A 22,004-nucleotide genomic window follows, 5' to 3' on the forward strand; every position below is an offset into this window, starting at 1 on the left:
AGCTCTCCCGAGTCTCCTTCCCAATGCTTTTACAGTATTTTATTTTTGCTGAGTGTTTTGAGGAGTGCCCAGGTGGGAGGATTAGGTTTTCTGGGCACCTACTCCGTCTCCTAGAACGGGTAGCTGATGTTACCGCAATGAGTGCATTCAGCAGAGCTGGCAATTTTGACACCACTGTGCAAAGGACTGCTCTTGAGAGAGTCTTCCTACGGTGGAGAGGAAGAGAACTGAGCATGAAAATACTTTGGGGTAGACCCAAAAGGAACTGAACTGAAAATTTATAGAACGGGTAGAAGTGGGACTTTTCTAATATCCCCCAATATTGTGCTTTAGGGAGGCGGGTGGCTGTGCTGGGTCTGCACCGTTATTGTCAACATCTAGCATTTGTTAAAATACTTTTTGGAGAGGTGAATTGTTCCAGTCCATGGGGGGCAGCCCCAAGAGAGTTTGAATTTTTTTCAAACATTGTGCTCAAGCCGATCAATTCATAGGCACATTGTAACCATTTGCTGGGGAGTTTTCACTGTGGCCTGAGGAAGCCTTTAATTTCAAGTATCTTTGTCTTGCAGATGGCTAGATCACCTGACGAAAGCCACAAGGGGAAGTGAGAGGAGGGGACGGAGGGTTAGTTTCAGTGTGTGGGTAGGAATGTAAAACTTTCTGGCTCTGGGCCCCTCGGCCTCCTCTGCCAGGGTGCCGGCTGCGTTGCTGAGCTGCCCCTCCTTGTGGCTGGCTCCCTTGCAGGCAGCTTGCTGCAAGAGACCTCGCCTTTTATTGCCGTCAATTCTCAGCTGAGCAGTCCTGGCCCTGGAAGTAGCAAGTAGTCTGCAAAGTTTTAGCCAGCAGCATTTTGGGGGTGACACAAGCGACAGTCTCTGAGTGCCAAGAACATGATCTTGGTAGAAAAGAATGGGGAGAAGAGTTGAACGCTAGCTCTGGTTTACACCAACTTGCACGTTCTTCCCCTTCTCCAGAAAGCAAAAACTCTAGGGGAATTCTTAAAACGGGGTAGAGAAAAGTACTCTTTTTAGGAGGAGAAGGAGAAAGGAGCTTAGCTCGAGGCTGGGTGAGGCTTAAAGGCCAGCTCCACATAAAACAGACAGTGGGCTCGTGTCCTTCCCTCTTGCGTAGCTGCTTAAAACGTAGTTAAACTGCTAGTCCCACAGGAGGCTTCACACCAAGGTCCATGGGAATATTTCCTGTCGTTTTTCTACACACACACTTTTTAAAAATAGCAATATTGTGAGCTTAGGAAAGGAAATTGAGGCTAATGGAGTAATACTAATTTATACCAGCTGAGACTTAGTATAGTTTCTGCTGTCCGCACACAGAAATACTTATCAGCAAAATGCACCCTGGCTGATTTTTTTTTTTTTTTGGACTTTTTTCCCTACTCTTCTCTCAGTGGAATAGCATAATTTTTTAACAGTATGCGTGATTTCTTGTAAATGAAAAGACAAAAAAGCTAAAAGCAGATCAGAATTGAGCTCTACGATTCAGAAGCTGCTGTCGGCAGGAAACGACTTTGCTCCGAAGACCGTCCAGGTTTGCCTACGGAGAGTTTGGAATCCGCAAGGATATTTGGTGTTAATTGCAACTGAGGATGTCAGCGGTGTCAGCGATGGTGCACCTTTGCACGGGCACCGGTCCCGCAGGCCACCCTACTACCTGATTAAGAGCATCGCTGAACAGAAACGTCCTCAAGCATGGGCTCTTCATGCACGAGGCACTTGATTCCTAGAGTAATAAAACTTCCTGAACTGAGACCGTAGGTTCACAACATAAAATAAGTTGGTAGTTATAACATGTCGGCTGCTCTTCAGCAGCTCCTGCAACCCGAGGTAATAAAGTACAATGAAATACAATGAAAAGGGAATTGTATTTACCGCAGAGCAAATGTGCGCGCATGAGCCTCTACCGCGGAGCAGCTGATTTGTGGCAACTTGTTTGTTGTGTCTGATTGGTTTGTTTTGGTTTTCCCCTTTTTTATTTTGTTTTCCCTCAGAAATGCTGCAGTCTGGGCTAGTTGACCTTTATTTGTGTGTTTTTAAATTAGGAGCAAAACAAAAATTTTAGATGAAGATTACTGTATCTAGACTCAGCAGTGTGATGCTTAGCTTAAATCTTTTCGTTCTCAAACTGTGGCATCCAACCTGTTTGGTCTGAATTTGCATGTGGTTTAAATGCTTTCACAAACCAGGCTATTTTCATCTCTCCCTAATCCCTGGAAATCTACATAACAAAAAATATTCTGGTGACTTATTCCCATCCTAACACAAGTATTAGAGTGAGTCAATGATTCTTTTGCGAGAGAGCAGTGCCCTGGATTAGCGAGCTGAGTTCTGAGGTGGAAAAAAGAGCTTGCGGCATTAAAAAAAAAAAGGTAAAAGAAAACGCTTTTATTGGTGACAATTTTACTTTTAAAAGGAGTCCAAGCAGAATCTTTGCCTGACTTACAGAAGAGCAGATGTCTTTTTTAGCACTATTCATTTTTCATGGAAGAAAGGTTTCAAATTCCGTCGAGGAAATTTTACACACATATGTCCAACAGTCGATTTATTTAATTATTATTTAATCTTCGGAAGACGCATACAAATGTTGTGTAATTTGGGCCTAATTAGGTGGCTGTGAAAGTGACTGGGAGGATTTCAGCTGATTTTGTGGGCAGTATGTAAGTCTAGTCCTACAAAGGCAGCATGCCTTAAGCACCTCTTAGCAGGAGGCGTGGAGAGCCCTCTGCACCTCCCAAGGTTCCCACCACGAGTTTCATGTGTCCTGTACAGCAGGGGCTGGAAACTCTTGAAGTGGCACTCACGTAGAAAGCTGGCCCCTTGCAACGAGGAAAGGTATTGCCACGGAGCAGGAATCTAGGGTTTCACACAGATACGCACATTTTTCTGTTAAGCCAAAAGGACGGTTAGGCACAAGTTCCCGGTGAAAATCAGTGGACCTAGTCTTTTCCCACTTACAAAATCTCTTTGATAAACACTTGAGTAGAACTAAGGCAGATATCTTTGGAGGAACCGAAGTGCATAAGTAGCCTTAAAAATTCAGCTTCATCTATTTCTAATCTTCCAGATCTCCCAGTCTGCGCTGGACATTAATTAGCCTAATTGAACCCTGCATCCCATTTTGTTGCAATATTAGATTCATTTCATATTTATGCTCTTTCTTCCTCTTTACTTTCACTGATGCCAGCAGGACTGCCTTGTAAATGAGAAACCATTGTGTTTCTCAGGGGGAGCATCCTGTACAAATAAAAAAGCAGCAGAGTAAATCATTTTATAGCATATGGTAGACTCTAAGCCTCAAAGTACTCAGCTTCCCTAGCAGCAGAGGCACAAATGGAATCAAATGAATAAATTGCCATGTTTTCTTATTACGAATGTCTGAATTGAGAGGTTCACCTGAGCAGATACTCTGATTTGTAATTGCCTGGTATTTGCTCTTCCTTACTAGAAAGAGCGCAAAGATGAGGCTTTTATCACCTCATTTTTCATATATTATGTGCTCGCAAACAGCAGCATGTTTAGGAACTGGGGAGTGCTTATTCCACATTAAGACCCTGAAGGTAGTGAGGTTACGCGGGAGGAACGTGGGCTGCTGCTGCTCACTTACAGCCCAGTCTGGGAAGAAGATCTCTGTAATGAGACATTCCATGAGGCTCCTACCCTGAGAGATCAGGGGGTGACTAGCAGGAGATGTGGGTAGCAGTCCTTCTCTCCTACCTCTGCGATACTACCTGTGACTTTGCTGGAAGATTTACCTAGTAAGCAGAATGTGATGGGACTCCAGCAGCTTACCAATTATAGCGACTCCTTGCCAGATCATCCTAGTTTCTAAATCTCTGCCATCCATTCTTCTCACTAAGTAATTGTTAACATCTCTAGCACGCGTTAGCAGACAGGAACAAGTGGCTGATCCCTCTCAGGCTTCTCTTGCTGCTTTCTAAAGATGAATGAGGGACAGTTAGGCCATGTATTAAATTCACTGTTACAGGGCAGTTGGAAGAGCTACTTAGATCCCACCTGAAATGTATTGGGAAAGATTCAGACTCTCGGTCTGATCCCCAGTGTGGTACCACTGACTCTAAGCATAAAGTTACATAAATGCATGAAGAATGATAGCTGTGAAGTGATGCTGGCAACAGGTGACCATACTGAGGGGAAAACAAGAGAAAAAGTGGCTCTACAGAGTGATTTTTCGAAAGCACCATGTACCCCCATCTCTCTCTGTCCGGCATTGGGATTTTGAGTATTCCGAAAAAAACAACTCCTTTAATAAATGCTTAAAGTTGGGCTTCTGCAAACTGAAAGCGATGCATTTTGAAGATGATGCATTTTGAAGATGTGGCTCTAGTTGCTCAAAGGTGAATGTTTCTTTGTTGCCAGCTGTGTTCCTGCACCTTGCTTTATTTTGCACTGCACTTGTTATGATAGTCAACAGGCTTCAAATGATTTGCATCGTCTGTGTAGACCAAACTTGTCTGATACAATTTTTTGGTTTTATGTAGTACCTCCTATGGAAGATTGTAAGGAACAAGAGCCTGTGATGGACAACAATATTTCTCTGGTGCCTTTTGAGAGACCTGCTGTTATAGAGAAGCTGACAAGCAACATGGGAAAGCGTAAAAGCTCCACCCCACAGAAGTTTGTGGGTAAGCTTGAAATACGCATTTTATTAGTAGCAGTATTAGCTGTAGGTTACTTGTAATTTGGGAATAACAAAAGACCAAGGGGAAAAGTGGCATTCTGAGATTTTGGTTGTGATGGGGAGGGAAAATAACTGAAATGGTTAAGTCACAGCAAAAAAAATCCTGAAAACGATTACGCTTTTGCTAGCCATATATATTCAAAAGTAAGGACCGCCTAATTATGAAAATGGCTTAAAAATCTTGAGCTTTTTACTCTGCCTTAGGGTCATATTTTTTAACTTTTTTCTGGCTTTGATGAGTTAAGCTTGCCATCTTTCCCTCTCCTCACCCCAGCAAATAAAAGCCCTCACCGCAGCAGATAAAAAGCAAGACTCATGTAACTGTCCATTTCAACATGTGTGTGTGTTTAAAGAAAACAGCAAGAGGCATCTCAAGACTTTCAAATTATATTAAAATCTTGAGAGTTGGCAACAACTGGTCTGATAGTAGTGGTATGTGGAAGTAAACTCATATAGCTCCTGTTGAAAGGAGTGCTTGCTCCAAGTGCAGTGTTCTGCACAAGACAAACTTCTGGATTCATGAGTATAAAACAGCACTGGGCCGTTTTTGGTTACCAGTTTCAGGATCTTGGGCCAGAATTTGTGTTTTGCTTTGTATCTAGATACCTTAGAATTGTTGAGCTTGCAAGAGGAGACAGTATGGGGAGTTTAACTTGTGTTGAGCTGTAGCTTAAAGCTAGTCTTCACACTGAGGCCATTTGAAATGTAGGAGGGGAGCTGGGGCAGAGAATTATTTGGGGTGAGTATATGCTGCTAGACTCTGAAGTCATGTAATGTCTGTTTTCCACACTCACTGTCTGGGAGGACAGTTGTACAGATTTTGAGGGTGTTATATTGTCATCCTGTCTACTCTGAGGACATTCACGGAGAGGTTAGAGGATTGCAAGCAGTCAAGATAGTCATTATGAAAAGCATTACCCCTCAGCTAAATGCAAATTCAGGTACATTTGTTAAATCACCACTGAAGGTGGTTTCAAACTAACCTACGTGGTTTTGGATTGGACAGGACTAGCAGTATGCTACATCTCACCTGGGGGACACCAACACACAGACCTGATTGCTCTCGGTCCTCTGACTGTTCCCAGTGATCAGTGCTGGGCTTCTTCCATGCGCTGGTCAACGTTTTATTTTTACGTCCTTTCTTTCCTACCCCTGTTAAGCCAAGGTTAGGTCAGGAACAGTCCCACACCAAGAAGGCAGGAAAGCAGTAGTATTTTCTGTGTTGTTATTAGGCCTTTTGAGGGAAAAGCTTGGTTTTTATTCCGTTGTCTTTAAGAATAACCTGAAATGAATTTCTGTATAGCTGATGAGAACTGGAGAAAGTATACTCGCTTTCCTTTACTGCTGTGACAAACAGTTAATGGCCATTGGAGACTGTGGAAAAGGGAGCCGAACTCTCTGCTGACAAGCCAAATCCAGCTATACGGGATCATAAACATGGCCCCCCCATAATAGATTTCTCCACTATTATCCCAGCAAGTGCTGTACTTCCTCGCAGGTTTTGACCGACAGTGAAATAGTTAGACATGCTGACATTTCAGTTGGTGTCCTTAGACCTCAGAACCCTTACAGCCTTGAAAGGAAGAAGAGCAGTCCACACCTCTTGCCTTTTCTTTCTTTCTTTCCTTTTTTTTCTTTTATTTTTTTTTTTCCAGAAATTGTCCACAGCTTCTGAGGTACATAATTTTTTCTGCAATACCTCTTAAAGGTTATCTTTGCAGGGGCTGGAGAGTTTATCTGTGATGGCTATAGACCTCTCTCCCTTCCCTCTTAAGTTCTAGAGCACCCACGCCTGCTCTCGTAATCGGTATCGTTTATGCATTATAAGCATGCCTCACAACTGAGGCAGCCAGCTTTCTAGATGGGTTAAATTGATTTAATTTTTGTAAACAGTAGATGATGGATTTTCTTTTAGACCGGGAAGGTTATTTTACTTATCCGCTCACATGTGATTGACTATGTGTTGTGACTGTCTTTAGAGGTGAGCTTCCTGGTTTGAAATCCTTGCACAAAATATGCTGTAGGAGATTATTATTCTCTTCCATAGGGTGGGTATACTTCCCTGTAAGATGAAGCTGCGTCTTCTATAGCAACAGCAGATCATTTTGGCGTTCTGTTTTTTTCTGAGGTTAGGAATTTAGCTTTTCGTGTGACGTGCAGCTTCTTATCCAGATCCACTTGTAGGGGAAAAAAGGAGTGTCTTTCATATTTACTGTATCTTATTTTTCTGCCTCTTCTACTCTTTCCTGGCATCACAGTGTATGAGCTGAAAGACAGCAGTGTCTCTCCTTTGCTGCCTTTCATTTTTCACCATGACCTCACTTTTCTTCCCGTTTTCTCCCTAATGAAATATTGTTCAACTCTGTCAGGAAGAACTTGTAATGGTTCTCTTGCTTGCAAGAAATTTTCTTGTGCGTACTGCAAGCATGGCACCTATCCAGAACAACTTAATGGTATTTATGAGAAGGTCATGTAAGCATAAGCTCAAATCTTTGCGTGCTATGTCTGTCAATACTTTATTGCTCTTTCTGATCAGCAATCTCCAAGGGACCTTGGTTACGGACCACAGTCTTTGCTCTGAAATTTCAGAAGGAAAAGAAGTAGCATACAGCAGATAGAGTAAATTTCTGAGTGAGAGAGAGCTTGGTTACATCTGCTGTTGAGGTGCTAGTCTTACCAAACCTGTTGAAATACTGGAGGTAGAAAATATAACTTACAATATGCAGGAGCCTGAACACTTCTTTTTGCCTTTCTTTCAATAAAGAAAGAAGCAGACAGTAGTGAAGCAACCAGCTTCAAGCTGATCACGTGATACAGATTCACATATTTTCAGTCTGAATGTGGTACTCACTGTCACAGAGTGTCGTTGAGGTTAGGAACTTGGCAGGATTCAGAGGAAGACATTTATGTGGCTTACGATAAGACCATGGTTGTTATAGTAAGAACTAAAAATATACAGGCATCTCAGAACAGATGAAAATCATCCTGCTTCAAAGGTACAGTCAACTTCTAGTTAATGGGGGTCAAGAAGAAATTTACCCAGTGGTAAATTCTGTAACTGCTTTCTGTAAGGTTTCCTGCATCGTTCCCTGAAGTGTCTGGCGTTCCAGTTGCTGTAGATGCTTGACAAGCTGGACTACAGGTATCACAGGACAGCACTGCCTGTGCTCTTTGATCCAGCTGCAAATACCTATGTGAGGTTTTTTTTTCCTTTATTTTGGAATGCCATACGATAAGCTGACCACGGTAGGGAGTGCTGCTTCTTCCACTTCATTAATATATGGCAAAAATAAATGGAACTGAGCATAAACTGGAGTAGATGAGTGTGGATAGTTACTTATAATTACACATTTGGCTAAAGAGGAGTCGTTTAAAATTGAAAAACATGTCAAACCAGGCTGAATGGGTTTGTTAATATTTCTTCTGAGCTCTGTGCTTTGCGCACCCCCCACCATGTTCTCATTTATGTTACTTTTGTATGTCACACTCCATTTTTAAGGCACCAACATCTTTGAAACTGGTTCAAAATTAAAGGAATGAATAATTCAGGTCATTGGCAATTTACTGTTTGCTGTACTCTGCTGTCTGGTGGAGTCCCTAAATGTGGAAGATTAAAGGAATCCAAGTAAGCTCTGCATTGTTCATCCAAGTTTTCCACAGAGGATAGGTGTTACTGATTGACCTGTCCCTCTAGTCTACAAGGGACTGGCAGCACGTCTGGAGACTCAGCTAGGCTCCCTTTTACTAGAGGTAGCTCCTTTTTCAAGCACAAGAACTACATGCATGGCCAGAATAGATGACAGGGAAGCTTTTGTTTCATTCTCCTGCTGTGAAGACACCAGTTGCCTCCTGGAGCTCTCCTCCAGTCCCACTGTGGCCCCACCTGCAAAGGTGCTGCTCAGTTTCACGAGAGGATGGACCCACCGGACGTTTCAGAGTCATCCATCCAGGCAGGAGCAGGGCAGCCGTCACAGGGGGTGAGACTGCCAGCCCAAAGTTGGCCTGGCAGGAGCACTGGAAAGAGAATGTCTGATGGCGAGAACCATCCTGAAGTCATGTTAGATTACAGAGGCCATCACTGGATTCTCGTCATCTTCTTCCTTCCCTATTTTTCTCCAAATGTGTAACAAAGGAACAGTTTTCTTTTCCATGTTATGTGTTCTTTTGGTGAGCTGTAAGTGTAACACAGCCGGCCTTAGGGAAGTGCAGTGAGGTACATAAACATGATGATGTCTAATCAGAAGCACATGAGCAGTACTGCTGAAATGAGTAGGAATATTCACGTGCTTCACTTTAGACTTGCATTTAATTACCTTGCTAATCAGAGCTAAGTTCCCAAGCCAAAGCGATGCATGATCTCCAAGGATAACCTGATTGTTCCATGCCTAATATAAAATTATTTCTCTCTTTATGCATCACTTCATGATAAGCCACAGTAAGTGGAATGAATTATTTTAGTCAAAAATAAAATGCTGAATGATAGCTATGTTGAAATGTACTAATGCTATTTGGAAGAGATTTGGAATTACAGTTCTGTTTCTTTCTTATGTTGGCTTATACACATTTTGTTCCAAGCAATTTTGGCAAAAGGTAGTAGAAGATTTTAAAGTTATTGGATAGCCAAACCAATTTTATGTAGTGACTTCCTGAACTGATTAACTTGCAGTACTGAAGGAAAAGTTTTACATAGTGAGGCAGTGAAAAGTAACAAAGACAATGAAACCCAACCAGAGTTATTATCAGAATTTGTAAAGTCTGCTTCAAAAGAATTACAGCTAACTGATATTTTTGTGTGAATACACATGTGAATGTGTATATCTTTTATCTTGTACATATAGTTGTACATGCATAAGCTTTTTTATTTAAAAAGAAGAGTTATTTATGAACTTGCCTTGCACTGATACCCTAAAGCCATCACTGGAAAAGCGGTGCCGCTAAGCTGAACCCTGATGTAAGTAGCTGTAACTTTGTTAACGTCAGAGGAGATCTGCGATACTTGACGTGCCCTGTAACTAGCATAATTTACCAGTGTGTACTTCTGGTTTTGCATATCTGTAATGCCATTGATTTTAAAAGCTTACAAAGGTGTGAATTTGGATTCACATAGTGATGTGTCAGCCAGCTTCATCACCATTGTATATTTACTTATCCTAAGTCAATGGAAGTTGCTTTGCCTTGCCCCAGATTAAACTAAGCTATACATGTGGCTTCTCTATTCTGTTTCCATGCCTAAATAGGCAGTGGAAGTTTTGGGGGCTGTTTTTTGTGTTGGGTTTTTGTTTGTTTGTTTGTTTTTTACTCCAAATAGTTGGGATAAGGTTTTTGTTTTTTTTTTAAGGGTTGAAATCCAAAAATTCAATCTGAGCCTAAATGCAAGATATCAAGATCAGCGTTATAGTGCTGATGTTGTTGCTTGCTGCAGTCTGTGGACACATATAGCCACTTTGTTGTGCTGGCTGAAGGATTTATACCTCGTGGCTCTAAAGATGTGCTGGGTCTTTGTCTTATCAGCCTCTGCTTAGATTTCTCAATACACAGTCCTGTTGTAAGGTATGAGCGACCTTGGAGAGCACGTGCAGTGCCATCTCCTTTAGTTTCAGGAGAGTATGTCCAATGGTGCAAACTGGCAGAGCTTTGTTGATCTCAGTGGTACAATCCCATTTTCTACCAGCTGACATATATTTCCTCACTGGAGGCATGGGCAGTAATCAGGCACTGGAAGGGTTGGAGTTGGTCTGGGGTTCAGTGCAGCTGCATGCTTTTCCTGGGATAAAAAGAGCTGTTAGTGAGGTTGTCGTCTTGCCCATTTCAGGACAGGAACTTCATAGGAGATTAGCAAATAAATAGAAGGAGGGTAACTTTGGACTCTGTAATGAGTTTCACTTCAAGTCGAGGGGTTTCTGCTCTCCCCACCCCACCCCTTTACACTGAAACCTTGCAGAGATAACACTGATTTTTCTCATTCATTTGCTCTTGTCCCTTAGGTGAAAAGCTCATGAGATTTGGCTATCCAGACATTCACTTTGATATGAACTTAACCTATGAGAAGGAGGCTGAGCTGATGCAGTCTCACATGATGGACCAAGCCATCAACAATGCAATCACCTACCTTGGAGCTGAGGCACTTCACCCCCTGATGCAGCACACACCAAGCACAATTGCAGAGGTGGCCCCAGTCATCAGCTCAGCTTACGCTCAGGTCTATCATCCTAACAGGATAGAAAGGCCCATTAGCAGGGAAACGGCTGACAGTCACGAGAACAACATGGATGGCCCTATCTCCCTCATCAGACCAAAGAGTCGAACCCAGGATAGAGAGGGCTCCCCCAGCAATAGCTGCCTGGATTCTACTGACTCAGAGAGCAGCCACGAAGACCGCCAGTCCTACCAAGGAAACTCTGCCTTAAATCCCAAGAGAAAGCCAAGCCCGGCTTATATGAAGGAGGACGCCAAGGCTTTGGATGCCACAAAAGCTTCTAAGGGCTCTTTAAAGGATATCTACAAGGTCATCAATGGAGAAGGGGAGCAGATTAGGGCTTTCAAGTGTGAGCACTGTCGCGTTCTTTTCCTAGACCATGTCATGTACACCATCCACATGGGCTGCCATGGCTACCGGGACCCGCTAGAGTGCAACATCTGTGGCTACCGAAGCCAGGACCGCTATGAGTTCTCATCGCACATTGTCCGAGGGGAGCACACATTCCATTAGGCCTTCTCATCCAAAGGGGACTCTTATGAAGTAGAAAAAACTGCACATGAAGAAATACTGCACTTACAATCCCACTTTTCCTCAGACATTGATACACCTATTTTGTTGTTGTTGCTGTTGTTGTTGTTGCTGTTGTTTAATTATTATTATTAACCTTATTTTTGTGGACCCAACCTCAGTTGCTCTGCCCAGCTTGAGAACGGAAAGAAGGAAGGGAAGGGGTAAAAGAGGGGTTTTTCGTTGTTGTTGCTGTCACTTTTGGTTGAGTGACCTGGCTTGCTTTTTGTGGGAATTGATAGGCAGTCCGTTTCTGTCACAGTTAGCTGTGTATCATGTCCTATTTTGGGATGTTGCTCAACTCTGCTAGGTGCTTTAAAGTCGTAACGAGTTGCCACTCCTTTATAATTTCAGACAAATAGGTAGAAACATTTCAGAGGAGAGCCTTTTTCAAATCTGTAGATACGATGTGCGTTTTTGGTGGCTGGAGGAGAGTGGGGGGACATTATTCTACAGAATGAACAATTATTTTTAAAGCAAAACTGTTTTACTCTAGGGATTTAGGAGCACGAGTCAAAGTCAATATTCCTTTCAGAACGACTTTCTATGGTGAGCTCTTTTCCTGGGTTCGGTGTGTATTGCCCCTCGAGAATGTACAAAAATGTATGTCTAACACTGTACCACATAACGGCAGTTTAGTTTCATAAGTCTGAGGGCCTTTTGTGGTAAGTTTGAGGCTCTGTATTTTTATTTTCCTTAACTTATGAAGCACCTTTTTTAGAATTGTTGATTTACTGTTACTCCATGCCTGTGTGTTGACTCACTGGCTTCTTAGAGACCCTTGGGAGCCTTACTTATTTAGTTGCACCCTATGTTTTAAGAAATAGCATTTACAAATAACGTTTTAACCTTGCTTCTAGGACAGTAAGTGGCCTAGGAGTGGGTGAGAGAGTCTGTAGTTTACTCAAGAGGTTCTGCTGCTCTTCTAAAATAATTTGTCTTAAAATTGCGGATTTTAAAAAGACAAAAGTACTAGTAGCAAAGTGTTCTTTAAATATAATTATATATCTATATATACCTATATAAATACTTTCTCATTCTATTATCACAGTGTTAACCTCTTGGCAGCAGCCTAAACTAAGGCTTGCAGCTGGGAAAACACTAGGAGCCAGATCGTCGGCCAGCGTTAATCCTCTTACCTCCATTGAGTTTAATGGAACTATTCCAACGACTTCAGCTACGTCAGGATCCGAGCCTTGATCGTTTTTTCTCACGTTAGCATTTTGTTTGCTAATTTGCTGATCCGGTGACTTCCTTTTGTTTTTAAATCGTCAATTCTGCTTCAGTTTAGGGGTGGAAGTGCTTGCAGATTTTGCTGGATATCCTTTGCTCTTGGAGAGCATGCAAGCCCTTCAAACAGACAGATTGCATACGATCTCCCCAACTTCTTTAGAAAGTGATATATGAGATACAGATGCTGTGCTTTGATTTGGATTTATAGATATAATTTTTATTCATGATTTATTAATTTCGCTGCAGGAAAAACAAAAAAGAGATCCTAGACCAATTTCTTGAATTATAGACTGGACAAGAAAAAAAAAACAAACCTGTTTTGCTTCCTTTCTTTCTCTCCCAATAAATAACAAATCCAGCAACCAGCCAGCAGGTTGTCGGTTGCATCACTAAAAACTGGGCTTGAACCTATGTGACAGATTGCCACTGAAACCCAACTGTTTGTACCAATCACTATTGAATTGTTTTTGTTTGGCAACAAGAGCGCAGCTTAAGAATGGAAAGATCTGCATGTGGGTTTAACCCCTTCCATGCAAGTGATCTCCCTCTGCTTGGTGAGACCTTTTGAAAAGTATAAAGTTGCAGAAGTATAAAAGAGAGAGGAAGATCAGGCCATAATGAATTCCCATCTGCTCCCTTCAATCTGCGTACTCTGTGCACATGCCAGTTTGCTGTTCGTTTTGAGGGTACTGTTTTTTTTTCTTCTTCTCTTCCTAGACCTGGATGGAGCATTTGAAAATAGGAGCTGAGTGCTATTGATTGAAATCTTTTTATGGTGACATTCTTGGCAGCTAGAACTTGTGTTTCGAAAGGATACAGTAGATCATGGCCAGATTACCTGATGACTGCTTCCCAGCACTGAAATGCTATTAAGTAGGAGCTGGTAAAGTCTTGCAGTAGCCTATTAATTATAATACAATATGGAGAGAAATGTCAGCTTGTGTAATCTAAGAGCTATCAAGGCTGGGAATATATGGGCCTTGGAGAGACAGATTTAAAGACCTATTCCCAACATTGTTCTTAATGTCGTTGGGTTCCTCCCCCTCCTTCTTTCTTCGTCTGAATGTAGAGGGAGCTCAGGCAAATGAACTGCTGCCATCCTCCCAACCAGTCTGGTTTTCTTGTGCTTGGTGCAGTCAAAGGATTTTGTTCAGAAGAAAAAGGGGAGTTGTTGGAGGGCATCCCTTTTACTCTGTGTGGCTGATTCGCTGCAGCTGTGAAGGTTGGCTTAGGAGATGGCTGGCCATGTTCTGCATCATCCGGTGTTTGGAAACCCAGAGACTGGGATTTCCAGTATAGCACGACAAAAAGGTGATTGTGATTTCTGCTAAGGCAACAAAGGTCTTTTTAAGAGCAATGTGCAAAGGAAAAGGTGCTGGGCCGGAACATTACTAAGCTAGCGTGGAGCTCCAAAAAGATACAAGCTTGAGCCAGGCAGAAAGGTGACCAGCAATCCCTTTAAGTTTCTAAGGGACAACAAACCATTCCCTGCGGCCAGGGGAAAGAATGAGGGCTATGATTTCTTGGAATAGCCAGCACCAAGCAACTAGCGTTAAAAAAAATTATGCCCGTGTCTGAGAAAGCACAGGGCTGGGGGAAAGGCAGGGAATTTTTTGTGCATCCACAAATCAGTTGGCTACAATGACACCCACAGTTTATTAGTGTGCACTTTCATTCATGGATGCCTCCTGTAGTGTATATTCTGTAAATGTCTAAAAGATCAGACTCGGAGGCTCCATGATTTTGTAGCTGGAATTAATGAAGCCCATCTTTTTTGTTCCTCTTTGTCTCCAGCAGAGACGATCTGTATGTGATCAGTGCCATGCCCTGATACCACAGAAAGAGAGGACTGGGGAGGTAGTGGGGGGATTCCTGGTATCGCACAGGCACGCCGTTTTCGTTATCATCTTGCAAAAACTGCACGTTTTGGAGAGCAGGAAGCTGAGGGGCTGCATTAATTTTTATCATCAGTGTCCATTTCTGAACGCTCTGTGAAGTTTTTCATCCTCGAACTGGGGAAAGGGGAAAGATTAAGTTCCAGTTCAAGTTCTGAACAAACTTTTGGACTGACGTTTACTGTGGTGTTTAATTCCTGCTTGGTATTGCTGCAGAGAGGGAGGAGTTGAATACGTCAGAAAGGCCTCAGCTCTTATATCAGAGGCCTGGTTGATGTAGGAGAAGTTGTTGGAGAGTTTTGTATACATCGATTCACCCCTATACAGAAGCGTGCAAAATTGGGGCCTCAGATAATTTTTTTTTTTCCTTGCATGCTCTCTGCAGATTTCTAAGAAAAAGCTCTTGAGTTTTGTCAAACTCATTAGTCATTCAAAGCGTACTAGGAATCCTTGGCCCTCAGATCCATTTGTTCTGAGTATCTGGTGTTTGAAAGCAAACCTGGCTGATTTTGATTGGACTCTCTTGAATTCTTGGAATCAGGTTTCCAGTTAAAAACATGCATTTGCAAATTTAGAATTGGCTTCCAGTGAGCATTCCCCATTTTCATTAAAAAAGCCATTTCTGCAAACCTCCCTGCCAGTAAACCCTTTTGCTTCATTTTACAGCAAGAATGGCAAGATTCTCACTCCGTTTAAATTAGTACAAGCCTATTAATTTAAATGGAAGTGTGATTGCTTATTCTCCTCTTGATATGATCCATATTCTTGGAGCAAAGGGCATTATCTATATATCTACTGTTATGGCCAATGAATTTTACAGCCACCTCTCTTTGCAGTCAGTTAGGAATTCATCAAAATATATAGGATTTTTCAGTAAAGCTAGCTCTTTGCTCAGTAATTTATGAGATTAAAACAATTTTATTCTCCTTAAAAAGTGCTTCCACCTATGAAGTGATGTGAAAGGTGTCTAGGCATGAAGCTCTATTGGTCTATATTAGAGAGAAAAATCTAACTAAATTTGTAAATCAGCCTGATATTTTTAATGATAGTAGTTTTTATGGTCTGAGGGCACAGCTCGCAAAATAGCCACGTAGAAGTAAATGTATTTACTGAAAAGGGAAGAAATTCTCAATTTTAAGATTTTCCAAATTTCCTTCTGTTAACATGGGTTTTCCTAAATTTGGACCTTCAGGCAGGAGTAGGCCAGGAATTAAACCGGATCCAGGAATTGAACCAGATCCAGGCCTTTAATAGGACATTATTTCAATTGTGTGGGTCCTGAGCTGATGTTTTTGTGTTTGGAAGAAAAAGCCACATTGGAAGAAGAGTAGACTCTGCTTCCTCCAAAAAGGGACTTTGGACATCGATCTAGGGAAAGGTGCTTATTTCAGCCGAGGATAGGGGTAGCGGTAATATGGTTCCTTTACTATTTAATATTCTTTTGTTTCAGCTTTTGCTGTGTATTATAATAATGGGGGAGAAGGGAAGTTACACAGTTACTGAGTAGCCTAAGCTCAGTATGGAAGTTTAGGACAAGCGAGATCAAATTGGCTTTGATGCTAGCAATTTGCATCTTAGCTTGGTTTAGTATCATTTAAAGAACAAAAAAGGATGCTAGTAGTGACCTGCAGGCTAGAGCAGCTGGAGATTTTGAGAGAGTATATTTATATGGATGGTATCATATTGTTAGATATATATGCTTTATTGTATATGTGCCTTTATCAAATGCATTTTGAAAGCCTGGGGTGTCATTCATGGTATCTTACCATACCCTTTCAGAATGCAAAACAAAAACAAACCAACCCAAAGTAAAAATCCCTGCTTGTATAGCATAGCAAGGCAGCTCCTGCTTCCTTTCTGCACCCGCTTTGGCAACTTCGATTGAGAGCGGACTGTCTTAGGTGTTCAGCTATGAGTTTTCCTGGAGTAAGCTGGCTTTAAGAGCGGGAAGGGCTGAAAATTAACCCTGGCAGAGCGCACTCCAGCTATCCAGCTAGAGCTGCTCTCAGAGCTGGTGCCTGCCGACACGGCGTCATCCACGGCCCCATCCGTACGCCCGTTGCCGAGGCTTCTCGCAAAAGCCCCCAGCTGCACAGTCCCCTCGAGAGCGTTGCGGCAGGGAATTCCCATTTTCTTACCCTTTGCAGCTTCAAGTAAAGCACTCTTGAAAATGGATTTTGCTGGGCGTTTAACTTCCCAGTTAGGAACAGGAGCAGGCTTTGGTGCCGTTTAGCAAAAGTGTGCTTGGCGCTGGAAAAAGAGCAAAGCTCCTTGGGAGCGGTTTGCAGATTGGACTCGGAGCCTGCTGTTGTGCTGGTCAATGAACTAGAGAGGGGAGAAACCCATCCGCGGAAGGTATCAGGGGACGTGTTTCGTTCTTAGGCCAGGAAGAGCTTGTTGTCATACGTGGGGTTTTACTCGCTGGAGTGCTTTGGCGAAAAGCACGGTGTCGCGTTGGTGCTTGCCGGATGGCTTGGCGCCCTAGTTTCACATCTAGTTATTCACCCTGCGCGGGTGCAGGTTAGGTAGAAGAAAAGAGGCAGAATTTGCTTCCTAGCAAAGGTATTCCCATTTATCCCTGTAGAAATTGTCCTGAAGTATAGGCCCAGGAGAATATTACCCATTTCTATTTTAGCCTAAGGCAGCCGTGGCTGGAAGCGTGTGATTTCAGTCCTCCTCCTCCAGGGAGGCTCTGAAGGGAACACAGGACAGCCACGAGGAGGTAACGTGCTGACGTTTCGCCGTGCCGCAGTCCTAATAGTAGGCCAAGATAACAATAGAAGTGGCACGTATTTAAATTGCCTAGCCTTGCAGCTGGGGTTCCCGCAGACAAGCGTTCCTAGCTACTCCAGTTCACTTGGCAGCCTTTGGAAAGGTGGTCTTCCGTATGCTCGTGCGGAGGTTCACTTGGGAGTATACCTCGCCGTGCTCTCTCCTTCTGGGGAAGCTTTTCCTTTGCAATTCTAATCATGGGACCTAATTAATCCGTGGACAGAACCGACCATCTCTCTCTCAGCAAAGACTTGCTATTGCATTGCTGTGGTAAAATCGAATGTTATTTAAGACGATTGCAAAAATACTGTGATGTGTTTACTAGCAGTACGTGAAGTATTTTAAAGATGTAATGATGATGAAGTGAATCGGATCATGTCTTGAGGGGAGTTGTATTATGTGGTGTCTGTTGGGAGCAAGGGCGGCGCTTGACCCAAAAGCCTGCTGAAGACAGGTGATGTTTCCTCACTCAAGTACCTCTTGGTTTGAGGCCCCTGCCCTGAGCCCAAGAAAATATTTGAGCACGTGATTAGCCTCATGTCATCCCTTGGATTTGATCTGGGAGCGCACAGAAGGTTTACAGCTAAGCATGTGCTTAATTATTGCTATTACTTGTTGGACGAGGGCCTTACTTGCTAATTCGTAAAGCACAGCAACTTTTTTGTGAGGTCTCGGTCGGTAGTGCAGTCGCTTACGTTTGTGTATTAGCCTTAATCCCTTCCAGCCGGCGGTACGTGAATACCGGTGGACTGTAGCCTGTCTTATCAATCAAGGGTGAAAGCTGGAAGCCTCCCGCGAAGGGTAGTGGGGAGCACGACTCCGTTCCTGGCGCAAAGAGGGCACTTTGCAGCAAATCGGGCCGTTTAGTTTTACCTCAAGTGACACAGAATAAGAAAAGCTTCTTGCAGGGGGGAGAGGTCACTGAATCCCCTACTATGCACTTACTGGGATTGGACGTTGCTTACTGGAAATGGATGTTCGTTTCTGAACACACTGTAACAAGGGAAGGACTTTTGGTTATTTTTGTAGTAGTTCAGATTCTGAAACTGTGATCAATTATTTGACTAATTGTCAAGTGTTCTCAGAGCTTGAACATGTTCACTTCCTGTTTCATGTAGCAATTTCCTTTGGTTTTCGAGCCTTTCCTCTTTCTCGCTCCCCTTTTTCCTTCTCTTAGCTTTAAGTCTGGGCCTGCTCTTATCTCCCGTAGCTTTGGGCTGTCTAGGGGTTTTTTTGTTGTTGTTCATTGGCTGTACAGTCTGTTTACATATTTTTGTACTCAAGTGTAGTTTTATATTAAAAACAGGAAAAAGAAAAAAAGAGGTAGTTGAGGAAAAAAAATATTAAGGTACGTAATCTTTGTAACACTTTAAAGATCTAGGGTACCTTCAGAGATGACTCCACAGCGATGTAATTATAATACTGTATATTTGCCTTCCTTTTTAGTTGGTTTTATTTTCTGGTTGTATTTTTTTTTCCCTAAAATGTATATCTTTTTATGAGAAACTGGAAACTTTTAATGCAAATGTTCAGAAAGATTTAAAATTGTAAAGTAAAAAAGTCATATAATTTTTTTTTTCCTGTTGGAAGAAAATGCTTTAAAAGAAGTTTTACTACTGTTGTATTCCAGGGTGGGGGTTACCAACCCCAGATTTGCTTCTTATGCTTCGTTCTTGGATCTTGCTATCTAAACATGCTCATTGCAGACATGGATGATTGCTTATATTAGTTTAAAAAAAAATCGCAAACAAACCCACTTTTTTGGTTATTTTTCTGTTCAAGTGCAATACTTTCCCTGACGTCTTATTAATGTACGGTGGTTTCTTTTTCCTTTCCTTGGTCAACACAAATCAGTGAAACAAAATGCTCTATCTTAAATACATTCAAAGATAAGATTCAAGTAACTACGTAAGTTAAGATTGTGACTGACAAAAGGTGAAAAACTGTAAGTTAAGGTGAAAGCCCATTCCTTGACTCTTGGTTTTATGTGACATTGAAACACATCCGGTGGTACGAACTAAGGACAAAGGTGTTCTTGTCTCTTTCTTTGTTTTCTTTGATAATTGCAGCTTTCTTTTTCTCTTAAGAAAAGCACTTAATATTGATGTTTATTAAAAATAACAAAAAATAAAAAGATCTTTTGGTCTGATCCAAAACCCACTCAGTGGAGACTCTCGTTGACTTTGATGGATTTTGGATTAGGCCTGATTTCTTAGCTAGGGCAAAACTGCCATTTCCTCTAATGGGAGAGATTTGCCCACGTAAAAATTACAGGACTCGTGTCCTTTATCTACCTGAGAGACCAGAAAAGCTTCTTTAGAGTTGTCCTTGTCTTATATAAGTTTAGATGGGGCTTGTTTTATACATATCATACATATTTATATCTAGTGTATTTTTAATGCCTTTTTTCCCCAGTAGACTGAAGCCTCTGTTCTGTAAATATGTATGTAGGTACGTAATAAAAAAAAAAATCCCATTGAGATTTCTTTGAAAGGCAGTTACTGCGCATGCACAGTAGCCACTTTTGTCTTTTAAATTTGTATTTAAGGTATTTCTTTTTAATAATAACAAAGGGGAGGAGACTATATCCCGTTCCGATTGATTGCCAAAATTATTTCCCAGACTCTGTGTTTGAGTTCAAGAAGAAAAATACATTCAGTGGGTGACTGTCGCTTACCCACGGTTTCACACTCCTAGGGCCAAATCCTGATAACCTCCCGCGGGTTGTTCAGGTCTTCCCAGCAAGAGTGACCTTATTAAAGCAGTGGGATCATATCAGAACATGTAAGATTTTGTGAGCATAATGTCAGACTATCAGGTCCGACCCATTTGTCATGGCGCCTTCAATGACTCATGGAGTTGTACGCTACCTACTTAAGCGCTGAATTCAACACTGGTCATTTTTGCGAAGCAAACCGGGTGAGTAATCTGGCAAATGACCACTTTTCTCCCGGGTTCCTATTTTTAGTTCTGCAACAGATGTTGTGAGCTCAAATTGAGGAATCTTAAAAACCAGTAAGTTTAGGGTTTGTTCCAAAGCCGCGCGAAGACACTGGGAATTCTCACGCTGCTTTACGTGGACATTGGAACATGCTCTGACAAAAGAAGTTCAGAAACGATTATTATGACAGTGGTGCATGTGAGCAACCCCAGTGTAAACCTGTACCCCCCTGCTAAAGAGTTTTGGCGCTGTAGACTGAAACTATGGGACTTGTTTCTTTTTCTTCTTAGTGTACATGCAAACATATGGTTCCACATCTGTATGCGTGTACTCTGTACGTGTGTGTGTGTGTGTTGTACAGCCACGTGCGAGTGTGAGTCTGTGTGTGTGTATAAATAAAAGAAGCTGCAGAAACTTTGTAATACTTTGTGAAAAGGATTATATTATAAAGGTTTGTACTGTCTTGAGTGCACAGCTACTGGAATAAATGTAGGGAATCTCAGGAACAAGCATATAATTTGTCCAAGAATTATTTCTTCTCAGAAGTGTAAGTGCAGTTTTTAATTCTGTATATTATTTAATATTTTACCAATAAAAATAAACTTCTGACATGAAAGGGTTTTCCAGTCAAGGTTTCTGGGAACATTGGTGTATGCATACGTTTTTTCTTTCTTGCAGCAGGAGGCATGAATGGCAAATTGGCACATCAGAGGGATCACACTTTTACCTTCAGAGAGACTGAAGTCAGAGTTATGAGACTGGTGAACTGGGCCCAGATCCGTGTTGATATCCGTTAAAGCTAATGACATTCTTTTTGTTCATTTCAGCGCATAAAGTTTTTCAGCCTGAGTTAGCGAGGTATTCCTTCTAAGGTCCTCTTATTTGAAGCGGTGGCGTCAGTGAGCTGCCGTTTGGCACCTACCATGTTTTTGAAATGAGTTAGTGGCCTGAAGTCCGACTTTTTATGGAAGACGCTCAGACCACGTAAACGAGTACTTTGAACCCTTCCCTCAGCACGGGTTTTTGGCTGAGATCTTCTCTGTAGTATCCAGAGGTGATCTTCCCAGTTTGGATTTATTGGGTAGTTCCCGTTGCCTAACTTGTTCTTTCTTTTGTAACACAGCTATCAGTCTGGTAGCATTCATGGTAAAAACTCTTTTGAATAAAAGGAAGATCTTATGAAGCTGCATAAGTTGTTTGTTGTTTGTTTTAAAAATCTCTTGTAAAGTGTTGGTTAAAGATTAACTGGCCTCTCCCCTTATTAAAAGTGTTCATCGTTGACATCAGAATGGGAACTACTGCGGATGTCATCTGAATAAAACTTCATCTTCCTTTAAGTTGTGTTTGAGCTGTGTTGTCTCACAGAATAATATTTTTGTCTGATGAGCAGAATTTCCCCTATTTTTGATCACTCATGGTTGCCAGCTTAGTGGCTTTGCTTTGAAAAGACCCAAGATTCATTGGATGTGACAATCCAGATTGTAATGTGTAGACGAGAAATCGTGTCATGCCATTGTAAGACGGAAAAAGCTGGCTTTTTGGGGCAGGACCTCAAGTGGGTCAAACACTTGAGGTCCTGCCCCAAAATTCACTGCAGTCAGTGATCCATCAACTTCAGAATCATCAGATTAGGTTCTAAGAAGACAAGGGGAGAAATCATAGGGAGAAACTGCATGAATACTAG

General features: G+C 42.1%; 1 protein-coding gene across 24 annotated transcripts in view; it reads left to right on the forward strand.

Moving 5' to 3' along the window:
- The window catches only part of IKZF2 (IKAROS family zinc finger 2), a 121,295-nt gene extending 99,780 nt beyond the window's left edge, over nucleotides 1–21,515 (forward strand). For 23 of the 24 annotated variants that reach the window (XM_009688673.2, XM_009688674.2, XM_068947901.1 and 20 more), the window contains 2 exons: nucleotides 4,514–4,657; nucleotides 10,698–21,515. In XM_009688673.2, coding sequence (XP_009686968.1) covers nucleotides 4,514–4,657; nucleotides 10,698–11,422 — 869 coding nt within the window. In that variant the 3' untranslated portion in view covers nucleotides 11,423–21,515. The remainder of the gene's footprint in view (nucleotides 1–4,513; nucleotides 4,658–10,697) is intronic. The other variant, XM_068947899.1, reaches the window with a different exon arrangement.
- Nucleotides 21,516–22,004: the final 489 nt, after the last annotated feature.

The sequence above is a fragment of the Struthio camelus genome, chromosome 6 (genome assembly GCF_040807025.1).
Source record: "Struthio camelus isolate bStrCam1 chromosome 6, bStrCam1.hap1, whole genome shotgun sequence".
In the NCBI taxonomy this organism is placed as follows: domain Eukaryota; kingdom Metazoa; phylum Chordata; class Aves; order Struthioniformes; family Struthionidae; genus Struthio; species Struthio camelus.